Below are 12,922 nucleotides of genomic sequence, written 5' to 3'. Positions count from 1 at the left end.
CTTTATACTCAAACTGAAGACGCCCCCGACTTCTAATTTTTCTGGAATCTTTTTGCGGAATCAACGCCCCCCTACACATTTTGGTCCTTCGAGCCGGATAATCTGGATATTCAGGATATTTTGGATATTAGGATATCGTCCACCAGCAGTTCTCGGCATTGTTCCGCCAAAAGATAAGTACATTTTTTCCGTCTCCGTCTCTCTGCCGGTCTTCAGCAGTGATCCGAACATTGAATTTCGTTCACACTGCTGCAAGATTGTTTTTCCCTCCGTGTCAACTCCAAGTCCGAGTTTTCCGACACAACGGCAGTTTGAGATTTTCTACTCTTCGTCTGCAAATTCTGCAAATTTTTCCATTCGTCTCTGTTTTGTGTGCTGCCCATATTCCTCGCCGTTTTCGGCCTCTCCGTTACCCATTCGCTTGCCAACGGTCGAGGCATACGTGCACCCACATACATATACACACATACATATTTTGTTTTTGTGCAATGAATCCGCGAAAAATTCGCAAGTGAACAGTGAAGTTGTGTGGTGACAAAAAGAAGGCTTAATTAATATTAGCCAGCCGGTGTGAATTATTTCCGGAAATTTCCAAATTCACCGAACAGTCCGCCGCTGTCGTAATATATTGTTTCTTTTCTTCCCCAATCAGTGTCATTTTTTACACTTCTCTGTTCCTCCATTTATACAGTCCACTTATCAACGCTCCACTGTGCCAATATATGCCCACATGCCCTTACATATATCCGTACCTGCATGCATGTCCATATATAATATTTTCTGACTACAGTCCACTTATCGACGTTCCACTGTGCCATCATATGCCCTACATGCCCTTGCCCTACTTGCATGCATGCCCATATATTTCTAAATATGTTCTGCCTCCAATTTCAGAAAATATATAACCAAATAAATTAAAAAAAAAAAATCAATTAATTATAAATTCATGTATTTATAATTATAACTACGAAAATTTATTAACGTCTTATTTTCCGTTCGAGCAAAGGGCCAGTGGTTTTTAATTCACCTTTCCGGCCACTCGTCGAAAATTTAATTCTCAAAAAATTATAAATAAATAATTTATTTGTCGATCTTCTGTCAGAATCGAGCCGCGGTTTCAATTCCACCGTTCCAGCTTCGGGATAATTAACCTCAATTGATTAAAACTTGAGATTTTCATCCCCACCCGTCTGTCTCCATAATAACTAAATCCGGCAATTAGGCAAAAATTAATTATTTATTTTCTCTCTGTGTTAAATTCAAGCCAATGTCAAGTCCACCTTTCCGGCTCCGCCAATTCGAAAATAGTTAGGAATTAAATATTTACATACGTACGAGCCATACTAGTCGAAATATACATATATAGACAGTCATCAATTATTTTTCCGAATTTCCGGTCCTTGTCCATTTTCCGTTCCGTCATTTTTTCCTTACGCTGCTTCTATTCCGCATCTGGCAACATCCGCCTAGAATCTCGACAAACCTTGGCCCATCTGGTTTTCTGGCTTCCTGAAGTTTCTCGCACATCCGAATTGTGCCGCATCCGACGTTCTTCTCGACATCGACGCTACTAATTCCCACTTGGCCTTGCAATCGCATTTCGTCCGAGATCTCACCGGTCTCATCACATTAGTGACCGGCTACCGCTTCGTACGAGCCACCTATTGCGCAAGTAAGTCGGCAAGCGCTGACCAGCGAATTGGTGTTTGAGAATGCCCACGGGAGACGACCAAAAGCCACGTCCGATCCCAACCATCCGTTTGGAGAGATCTCAATCCGCTTCTCCGCGGACGCCTATTTTAAAGCCTAAGGCGTACAGTGCCATTCCAAGGGCGAAGAGTGACGAATCCGTCAACACGATCTCCGGTCCTTCACAGAGGCAGACTCGTTCCGTTGCAAAAATGGCTCAAAGTGCGGTCGACGTGGCGCTGAAGAAGTTCATCGCCACTTCAGATCGAGTTAGCCAATTTGAGGCCAACATAAATACTCCGGCCGCCAGAGAAACGGAAGTGGGCTCCCAATACATGTGCGAAGTCCATCGGGACCAAATTCGGGCACTGTGGGAGAAGGTGGAGAAAAGCTATGAGAGCTGCTCCGATTTGCTAGCCGAGTCCGGCGACAATGCGGCCATCTCGACAGTGCTGGAATCGAAGTACAGCTACAGTTACTCCGTCTATTCGAGGTGTATTGCCCAGCTTCGGGAGAAAATTGCCACCCAATCCACTCAGATTTCCGTCAATATACACACGCCCGCGTCTACCGGTTGCCGGTTACCTCCGGTGGATACTGAGGTCTTCGCGGGTGATTATCTTCGGTGGCCCACCTTCCGAGACTTGTTTACGGCCATTTACATCCAAAACTCGCGGCTCACCCCGGTAGAGAGGTTGTTCCACTTGCTGTCCAAAACAAGTGGGGATGCCCACGCCATTGTTTCCAAGGCTCCGCTTACCCATGAGGGGTTTGTCGTCGCTTGGCAAAACCTCACAGACCGCTTTCAGAACCGGCGGCTACTGGTCAATAGCCAGTTGAAAATCCTTTTCAACCTCCAGGCTATTTCGCAAGAGTCCGGGGTCGCGCTGAAGGAGCTCCAAGCCACCATTCAGAGTTGTCTGACAGCCCTAGCAATGTCCGCCATCAATGTTGAAGCTTGGGACTGCCTCCTGGTGTTTATGATTTCGTCAAAGCTCCCCAAAGTCACACTTTCCATGTGGGAGCAATCCGTTCATAACAAGGCCGAAATTCCAACATGGAAGGAATTAGATAACTTCCTGACAGAGCGCCATCGCACTCTGGAGGCCATCGACGACGTCAGGCCTAGTGGCTCCGTGCAATTTCCGCCAAGGTCGGGACTTCCTACTGCCCCTGCTCGGAGGCTCACTTCATACGAGACTCGAGTGGTTCCGGGCCAAAAGGGCTGCGATCTCTGTTCGAGGGAGGACCACCCCATTCGCTTATGTCCGCGTTTCCTAGAGATGGATGTAAATGGGCGCTCTGACTACATAAGGAGGAAGCAGTTATGTTTAAACTGTTTTGCCCGAGGGCACCAGCAGCGAGACTGCACGAGCGCCCATACCTGCTCCACATGCTACAGCAGACACCACACCCTCTTGCACCGCGGCAATCCATTCGCAACCGCTTCAAGTCCGCCTACGCAGCTTACCGCTCCAAGTCCGCCTACGTCAACAAACGGCTCAGAGGATCAGTCGAATGTGCAGGTGTGTTTCGCTTCCAGGTCAGGAGCCGTCCTACTGGGCACGGCCCTTATCAACGTGTGCCATTTGGGGTGCACCGTCCAGGCACGAGCACTGATAGACTCAGGCTCCGAAGCGACATTCATAACGGAACGACTGTTCAACCTCGTCAAGCCTCCCTTCAAGACGATTCAAGCCCAAGTTTCCGGCCTTAATCAAACCATTTCCGCGCAGTCTACTAAATTGTGCCATTTCTCTATTCGGTCGCCGTCAAGACCCGGGCTACAATTAGAGACTGCGGCTTACGTTCTTCCGCAGTTGGCAGGAAATCTGCCATCATATCCGATTTCGCGAGATCGTTTCAAGGGGCTGCCCAATATTACCCTGGCGGACCCCAACTTCTTTGAGAGCTCCCAAGTCGATGTGTTATTAGGAGCTGACATTCTTCCGTCCATTCTCCTCGGTAATTCCAAGGCTAACATCTGCGGGTCGCTTCTCGGTCAGGAGACCATTTTCGGATGGGTGCTGACAGGCCCATTATCTCCAGCCAACCCCCGCAGCGTGTCTGTTTTTTCCGCACGAGTTGCCCGCAGCCTCGGTGACTCACTGGTTCAGGGTTTCGATTCAGGATGCGAGCATAATTCTGTTACGACTCCTTCTTCGATTTACACATCGCGTCACGCTGCACGGTGGCAATCAGCTGATGATCCGACTGATCTGGGCCTAATTCTAGATTCCAAGGTCATATTCAGCACGATGTCGCCACGCCCACGCAACGCCCCGTCACTGGAGAGCAGATGTACTCGAGGTACACTATCCTACCGATGCCGAGTCTGCAATGGGATCCATCCGTTGAAGAAGTGTCGGCGCTTCCTACGCCTTAGTGCCGAGGAGCGGCTCCGAGCGGTTCTCGTGAACCGCTATTGCTCGAGCTGCCTGGCCCACGAGCACTCCGACGGATCCTGTCGGCGTGGGGACGGCTGTAAGACGTGTGGTCAGGGTCACCACACGCTGCTGCACCCCGGGACCAAGGAGCACCGGTCACCGCCCACGGGGGACAGTACACGGGGTGTCTCGCTCTCTCGTCGGCCGTCATCCGCCAACTTCCGGCACGGGTGCTTCTCGCCCTGCGTCCGCTATTTTCCGGCACTCACAAGCCGATCCACGGCCATCGACTTCCCGGCGCTCGCCGTCAACTCCTCGGCATTCTTCCGCCACTGGCTGGCAGGCGTCAAGCGCTCCACTGCTTTCGTCCGCCACTCATCGGGTGCCGTCCACCGCTCTTCCGCCCGCGTCATCCGCGCCTAGGCAACTTTCCGCCTCTCCTCGAGGGCCCCCGCAGGACGCGCTCGCTGCGCCCACCCTATCGTCGCTACTGAGACGGAACAGCGTCAACATCGGGACCCGGATTATATATATAGTTTATAAACCGATATATATCCGGTTTCAACTGCAAGGGTATATCAACTTCGGCTCTGCCCGAAGCTAGCTTTCTTCTCTTGTTTTTTGTTTAAGTTTTGGGCTGTCAAGTGAGGCAAAATTAGAGCAATTGAGAGAAGTTAAGAAGAACCGTGGATCTGGAAGTCAAAGAGTAAGTGTGGATAAGCGCATTAAAGAAAAAAATGAAGGCAAGCCCGCAAAAATTCATGGATTACGTCGAAGAGGGCGGATTGATGCACCGCCACGTCGCGCATAGAGCGGGAAGCGAGGAAGTGGCGTCATGGAAGTTGCGCGTGCCCACGGAGTCGAGGCAGCAGGTCCTCAAAGAGAACCATGACGCACTAGCGACAGGACACCTAGGCGGGAGGAAGACGATAGCCAGAGTGGCCGCGAGGTACTTCTGGCCAGGGATGCAAAGGGACATCCGTAAGAACGTTAGGAAGTGCGAAACTTGTTTAAAGTATAAGCCGTGCCAGATGCAGGCAGCAGGACAAATGCTGACACAAGTCCCGGAAGAGCCATGGGCAACAGTGTGCGCGGACTTCGTGGGTCCATTGCCAAGGTCGAAACACGGGAATACAATGGTATTGGTAATAATGGACCGGTTTTCGAAGTGGACGGAGATAGTGCCGCTACGGAAAGCAACTACCGAGGCACTGCAAAAGGCAATCAGAGAAAGGATTGTCGCTCGGTATGGAGTTCCGAAGAGGGGGGCCCATAGCCTAGTGGGTAGTATAGCTGCACGCTAAGCGTTGGGTCGTGGGTTCGAACCCCACTCATGGCAATCATGACCTCGAATGTTTTTCGGCTTCATTATGCTTAGTGGTCTCTTTTTCGATGCTACTAAACATGTGAGGTCGAAAAACGGTATTCCCAGATATCGACAGGTGGCAGCCCCACCTCTGCCTGGTTGCACCTGGCTAATCACCGGATCAACCGAATAAAAACCGATTAACGAAACTAATACAAGAAGAGAAGAAACCAACCACCCGCCCAACCCGTTGACGACCATTCGCATATCGAAACGGACACGAATTGGACAATGGAACGTGAGGACTTTAATGGAACCAACCAGACTGGCGCAGTTTGAAGGAGAAATGGAGAAAATGCGGATCGCAATCGCAGGCATCAGTGAGATGAGATGGAGAGGCAACGGGACAACAACAACATCAAGCGGCAATCTAGTGATGCACAGCGGGACCAAGGATGGAGGCAGGAGCGGAGTCGGGATATATGTGTCCAAACAGTACAAACAGGCACTAATTTCCTGGAGCCCAGTATCCGACAGAATCATCATTGCCAGATTCCGATGCAAAGCTAGACACATCACCATCGTGCAGTGCTATGCCCCAACAGAAGACGCCAGCGATGACATCAAAGACGACTTCTACAACGCCCTCACATCCTCACTCACTAGGATCGAAAGAGGTTACATAAAAATTCTTATGGGAGACTTCAATGCGAAAATCGGCCCCAAAAACAACGGATTGGAAACAATCATGGGCCGACATGGTGTTGGCACACGCAGCAATAATGGTGACAGGCTAATCGACTTATGTCAGACCTTCCAACTGGTTATTGGTGGCATTGCATTCCCCCACAAGGAAATCCATAAATACACATGGACCTCTCCGAATGGACATACTCGCAACCAAATCGACCACATCTGCATAAGTAGAAAATGGAGACGCTCGTTAATGGATGTTAGAAATAGGAGAAGTGACCACGAGCTGATAATCGGAGAGCTTTTAATCAAGCTCAGACGAAATAGCAACACTGTCAACAGGACCACAAGAAGACCGCCTCCCATTAACATACAACGGCTGAGTGAGTCCAACCTATCCACCAGAATGGCCACAACGTTGCGTGAAGAGATGACAACACAACCGTTGAATCACTCATGGGAACAAACATGCAGTATACTGAGGAGCACCGCGGAGGAGATGCTTGGCACCCGACAACGCAGGCGCACGGATTGGACATCAGCGCACACTTGGGAACTTATCAGCAAACGGAACAGCCTAAAGTCGAAAGCAGATCATGACTGCAGAGCTCGCGACGAACACAAAGAGCTGTGCAAGATGGTGAAGAAATCAGCACGAAACGACAAAAGGAAACTTCTGGACAAGCTCGCTGAAAATGCAGAAAGCGCAGCCAACACGAACAACATGCGCTCACTGTACCAGATAATTAGTCAACTGACCGGAAGCTGCCATAGACGAACCCAACCAGTGCGGGACACAGAGGGAAGACTCCTTACTGGTGATGAGGCACAACTCCAGAGATGGCGACAGCACTTTATGGAGATCAGCTGCACAGAACAACCGAGCAGCACGCAAGATAACTTCAGGAGTATTGTACCGAGCCATAACCTCAGAGTATCACCCACGGCACCATCAATTAGAGAAATAAAGGATGCAATCAGGAAATTAAAACGCAACAAAGCGGCTGGAGATGACGGCATACCGGCCGAACTTCTACAGATTAACACGCAACTAATGGCCGAAACACTGCATCCACATTTCAATAATATATGGGAAAGTGAGCGGATCCCAACATCCTGGAAAAAAGGAATCATCATTAAGCTACCGAAGAAAGGAGACCTCAGTGACTGCAACAACTGGCGAGGCATTACCCTGTTGAACACAAGTTACAAGGTACTAGCCACTCTACTAAACGAACGTCTTCAGGAAAAAATAGAGCCAACAATACGAGATGAACAAGGAGGTTTCAGACCACACAGGAGCTGCGTAGACCAGGCAAACACACTACGCGCAATAACCGAAAAAACTGTGGAATGGCGCTTGCCGCTGTACCTCCTGTTCATAGATTTCCAGAAGGCATTCGATTCGGTAGACAGAGCAGCGATATGGAGGGCACTTGCAAGAAAGGGAGTGCCAGTGAAAATCATAAACATAGTGAAAGCTATGTATGATGATGCTGAGCTGGCGGTACTGCACAACGGGAAAATTAGTGCACCCTTCCAGACGAACACAGGCGTCAAGCAAGGATGTCCTCTATCACCACTTCTGTTCAACTTGGTAGTCGACGAAATTTTGAGAGAAGTATGCATGAACAGACGCGGAATCACCTGGAACTTCACCCGACATCTAGAAGACTTGGATTACGCGGACGACATATGTCTCTTGGCTCACAAATTCGAAGACATTCAAGCCAAAGCTAGGGACCTCGAGATCCGAGCCAGCGCAGTAGGCTTAAAGATCAACGCATCAAAAACGAAAGCTATGCGGATCAACAACTCCAACACAAACAACATCACAATCGGAGATAATACCATCGACTTTGTCGACAGCTTCACCTACCTCGGTCATAACATCAAATGGTGGAGTGGAAAGTGATGTGGAGAACCGACTGCGCAAAGCGAGGTCTGCATTTGGAAGACTACACCGAGTATGGAGAAACCAGCAGATAAACAGAAAAATAAAGCTGCGCATATTCAACTCGTGTGTAAAATCCATACTGCTATACGGATCGGAGACGTGGCTGACTACTCAAAGGATATTGATGAAGTTGCAGGCTTACATCAATAAGTGCCTAAGAATAATACTTGGGGTATTCTGGCCAGATAGAATATCCAATGAGGACTTATGGCACTGCACAGGAGAGGTCCCAATCCAGGAGAAAATAAAGAAATGGAAACGGAAATGAATTGGCCACGCTCTGAGGAAGGAACCAGGAAGCATCGTAAGAATGGCTCTGGAATGGAACCCACAAGGAACCAGAAGAGTGGGTCGCCCAAAGATGACCTGGCGCCGTACAGCACTCCTAGAAATATCCCGGAAGAACATCAGCTGGGACACAATAAAGCAAACAGCGGCAAATAAAGTTAGGTGGAGAGCCCTTGTAGAGGCCCTAAGCTCCCAAGAGAAGTAATAAGGAAAAAAAAGCTTATTAGCAGCTTTAAGAAGTTCCTCGGGGAGCTCGGCGTGCGCCACCAGTTAACCGCACCATATACGCCGCAAGAAAATCCAACAAAGAGAGCGAATAGAACAAAACTATGATCGCCCAGTTTGCTGGGAAGGACCAGATGACGTGGGATGAGCACTGGCCAGTGCTAATGCTGGCAGTGAACTCGGCATCATCGGAACCGACGGGATATTTGCCATGCTTTATAACGCAAGGCAGGGAGCCAAGGATGCCGCGAGCTTTGTTCGACGAAAACGTTTGGCACAAGAGTTGGGCAAGGAACGCCCACGGAGAACGCGAAGAAGCTGAATGAAGTCTGCGAAATAGTGCGGAGGAACATGGAGCGGGCGGCCCAGGACCAGGCGAGGGACTAAAACTTACGGAGGCGAAAGTGGAGCCCAAAGGTCGGCGAGACAGAGGAGGTGGCCGAGGGATTCGCAGCAAAACTAGCGCCACGGTATGATGGGCCCTTTACGGTCGTCAATTTCGTGTCGTGTAATTGTCATTATACGGCACGGAAGGACCAACAAAGAAAAGAGGGCACACGTGAGTGAGCTGAAGTGCCAAGATATTGAATCACCGCGAAAGAATAATAAAACAGGCACAGTAAACCCGCACAAATGTGCAATAGGAATGCACAGAGGAAAACGGACATGTCCAGTAACGGGAGCCTTAACAGATCCAGTGACGGAACCGCAATGGGACATATCCATTAACGGGAACTAGATGTGCTACAAAAGGCGGCTGCTGGGAGGAGCACTGTCTATTCAAAAATTCCATTAAGCAGAGCAAGATGTTCGACTCGGAAGCCACCATCGTAGTATCGTCGTAGTAGAACGGAAAAGGATGAGGACGGAGTGGGCGATCGAACGGGCAGCAGGAGGAAGGAGGCGCATACCCGTCGGTCGCGCCACGGTGGAGGAGCGGCGCCGGAGCGAAGGGCTAGATCTCCGAAGGAGAGCCGAAAGATGCCGCCAGCGACAAAAGGCGATGGTCACCGTGGCGGACATGGCCAGAAAGAGGGCCCAACGCGCGGAGGAGATGTGTGAGGAAAACGCCCGGAAGTGGAAGTAGGCGCTGAGAGATGGACGTGAGCGAGCCATGAGGAGGGCAATGGCAAAGGGGATGCGTCTGCGATGGGCAGGTGGCGAAGAGGAAGGAGGCAGCAAGGAGGACACGGCCAGCAACGCGGGGCCAACAACACCACGCCCACGACCTGAACGCCCGGAGGAGAAAGAGGTGGCGACGCAGAGTGCAGCGGGCCCTGGAAACCCACCGGTGCACCACATACCAGCAGCAGAGATCCGGGGCCGGGGGAAATGAGGGGCCACGGACAGTGACCCGCCAACGGAAAAGTGGCGTGATTCTGGAAACAGGAATAACGGCAGGAGCAGAGTCCAGGAGGAGTCCAGGAGCGCCCATTGGCGCTCCAGTCAGTATAAAAGGAGGCCCATTGGAGCGGCTCGGGACCAGTCTTTTTAGGAAGCTTGTAGCTTTGAGTTGGAGGACCGCCTGTGGAGAGTCCGCCATTCAAGTGTTAGAGCGTTTCTAAAAAGGATTCGATTTGTTTGAGTTGAAGGACCGCCTTTGGAGAGTCCGACAGCCAAACTCAAGCGAGTAGACAAATAAGGAAAGGATCCATTGCTGGACTTTCCTCTAAAAACCTAGGGTCGTGTAGTCGAGTTGGTCCATTCCCGAACACGGCAGGTAGCCTTGTAAGGAAGTGAGGAAAGGATACGTGTGGCGTATGCCTTACCAACTCCTGGAATCGCAACCAACAGGCGTGGCCCTGCGAAACAAGGATAGACTGACTCGGGATCGCACGGCCGGTCTACACGAGATGTAAAGGACGAGACACAAGACAAAACCAGGGTGGGGAGATCGAGTTGGGCCATTCCCGAACACGGCGGTAGCCTTCCAAGGAAGTGAGGAAAGGAATAGTCTGGCGTTTGCCTTACCGAATCCTGAAATCACAACCAACAGGCGTGGTCCTGCGGAACAAGGAGGCCGACTTGGTATCACACGCCCGGTAGTCACGAGACGTACAGGACAGGGGAGACAAGGGAGCAAGGACCCGTTGCTGGATGATTTCCTCTATGAGCCCGGGGCGTCAGAGTCGAGTAGGGTCATTCCCGAACACGGCAGGTAGCATTGCAAGGAAGTGAAGAACGGATAAGTCTGGCGTACGCCTTACTGATTCCTGGAATCGCAACCAACAGGCTTGGTCCTGCGAAACAAGGATCGGCCGACTCGAGAACTCACGCCCAATTCAAAGACCGAGTGAGAACACCCCGGTCACCAGCCCCGCCAATACAAACTCGGGTTCGCCGGCGCGTATGCACGGTGTCCCGGTGTAGCGGGAGCGCGACGCACGGTCAGTCACGCGGCAACTTCCAAACCTGGCACCGGAGCGTATGCACGGTGCCTTAGTGTAGCGAAGGCGTCACACAGTAACTTCCAAACCTGGCACTGGAGCGTATGCACGGTGTCCCGGCCCGCCGGCGCGTATGCACGGAGGTTCTTAGGAGTAGGGGAGCGAAAGATCACTGCCAATCCTCTAACCAGTCGTAGTCGACTCAAGGGGGTGTTCTCAAGGCAAAAGGGCGGAGGGTAGCGGAATCGTTAGCAGCGCGGCAACAGGGGTAGCATCGGCGACGGAGTAGCGGCGGCGTATCCTGAACAACCCGCAGAGGATTCCGACGACGGAGCCAGCAGAAACGGAAGGAGCAACGAGGAAAAGAGAAAGAAATCCTTTTGTAGTGTAAAGAAGTCTCGAAATAAAGAGTGCGGAAACTTCAAGCTATTTATATTATTTTCTGGGCTTGGACAATCACGTCGAATCTATAAATTCGGTGGAACGGATCCGCGAAACTCTGTGAGCTAGCCGAGGCGAATTGTGGCGAGCGGAGGCGAAAGGATCGTTTCAAAGGAACGATCGGAAATGACCCAACTTTTTTGTTTTAGTACAGAGTATATTTTTGGTCAGTTAATCCGACCTTCCAAATTTTATAACGATATAACTGAACGATCGGAAATGGTATTTGGTAGACTTGGGACTTTTATTTAGACATTTTATTGTAATTAATTGGCTTTATTATGATATTCTCATAAGGATCGGCCTTTTATATCCGATGTTTGCGATACATATCCGGTTTCAACTGCAAGGGTATATCAACTTCGGCTCCGCCCGAAGTTAGCTTTCCTTTCATGGTATACCCTTGCAGAGGGTATTATAATTTTGTCCAAAAGTGTGCAACGCAGTGAAGGAGACATCTCCGACCATATAAAGTATGTATATTTTTGCTCAGGATCACCTCCTGAGTTGATATGAGCATGTCCGTCTGTCCGTCTGTCTGTCTGTTTCTACGCGAACTAGTCTCTCAGTTTTGAAGCTATGTTTGGCAAAACATAACGACGTGCCAAATTATAAGAATCGGCCGACTATATCCTATAGCTGCCATATAACTGAACGATCGGAAATGGTTTTTGGTAGAAATACCGATTTTTTTTTTTTTTTGAAGATAGAATATTTGGGACTTTTTTTAGATTTTATATTATAATAAATTGGGTTATATTATCATATTCTCATAAGGATCGGCCAACTATATCCGATGTTTGCAATATATATCCGGTTTCAACTGCAAGGGTATATCAACTTCGGCTCTGCCCGAAGTTAGCTTTCTTTTCTTGTTTTTTGTTTAAGTTTTGGGCTGTCAAGTGAGGCAAAATTAGAGCAATTGAGAGAGTTTTTGAAAAAAAAACTTTGAGCGAACTCATTTTATTAGTGTGGCGGCAGTGCTGCGGTAAAATTTCTAATTCTATGCATATCGAGAGCAGACACAAAATTTTGTTTTAATTGCTTAACGTTATTCACCCGGAAATATGTTTCGGTTAAAAATGCAGTTTAAGTTTCATTTAATCAAAGGGACATAGTTCACAAGTAAATTGGAATACTCATTTCCCCGCCTAGAGCATAAGGAGCATAAAAACATAAGGCACGTTTTTAATGGTGGTATCCCCAGGAGGACTATTCCACATTCCTAAACTTACCCCTTCAAGCCCAAACAGGCTTATAAATGTGAATGGCAAACATTCTGGCAAAGTGGTGAAGGTCGTACTGCTGGAACTCTTGGAGATTACTCATTGCCTCTTAATTGTTGGCGCATTACCCATGGCGACCTGACGATTCAAATCCTAAAGTGGCGATACTTTAGGTTTGTCTTCAACGCCGACATGGGGAAGATGTATCGGCAAATTTGGGTAGACCCTAAGCATACTCCGCTCTAACGTTAACGGTGAAGAGTCGAAGTATCCGCGGGCAAGCCAAATTATCCGGCATTTTATCCGACGTTGATGACGTTCTC

General features: G+C 49.6%; 1 protein-coding gene across 1 annotated transcript; it reads left to right on the top strand.

Moving 5' to 3' along the window:
* Positions 1-5,728: 5,728 nt before the first annotated feature.
* LOC122322183 (uncharacterized) lies at positions 5,729-7,350 on the top strand. Its single transcript, XM_043213655.2, has 2 exons — positions 5,729-7,172; positions 7,322-7,350. The coding sequence occupies exons 1-2, from the start codon at positions 5,729-5,731 to the stop codon at positions 7,348-7,350; spliced, it is 1,473 nt and encodes a 490-aa protein (XP_043069590.2).
* The last annotated feature ends 5,572 nt before the right edge of the window (positions 7,351-12,922 follow it).

This window comes from Drosophila bipectinata, chromosome 4 (genome assembly GCF_030179905.1).
Source record: "Drosophila bipectinata strain 14024-0381.07 chromosome 4, DbipHiC1v2, whole genome shotgun sequence".
Taxonomy (NCBI): Eukaryota; Metazoa; Arthropoda; class Insecta; order Diptera; family Drosophilidae; genus Drosophila; species Drosophila bipectinata.
Note: the sequence above shows the minus strand (reverse complement) of the source record. Positions and strands in the feature narration are given on the sequence as shown.

Coding starts and splice junctions, on each gene's coding strand:
- LOC122322183 (XM_043213655.2), top strand. CDS start 5,729: ATGGAGAAAATGCGGATCGCAATCGCAGGCATCAGTGAGATGAGATGG. Junction 7,173..7,321: donor TTTCAATAATATATGGGAAA/GTGAGCGGATCC, acceptor GAACGTCTTCAG/GAAAAAATAGAGCCAACAAT.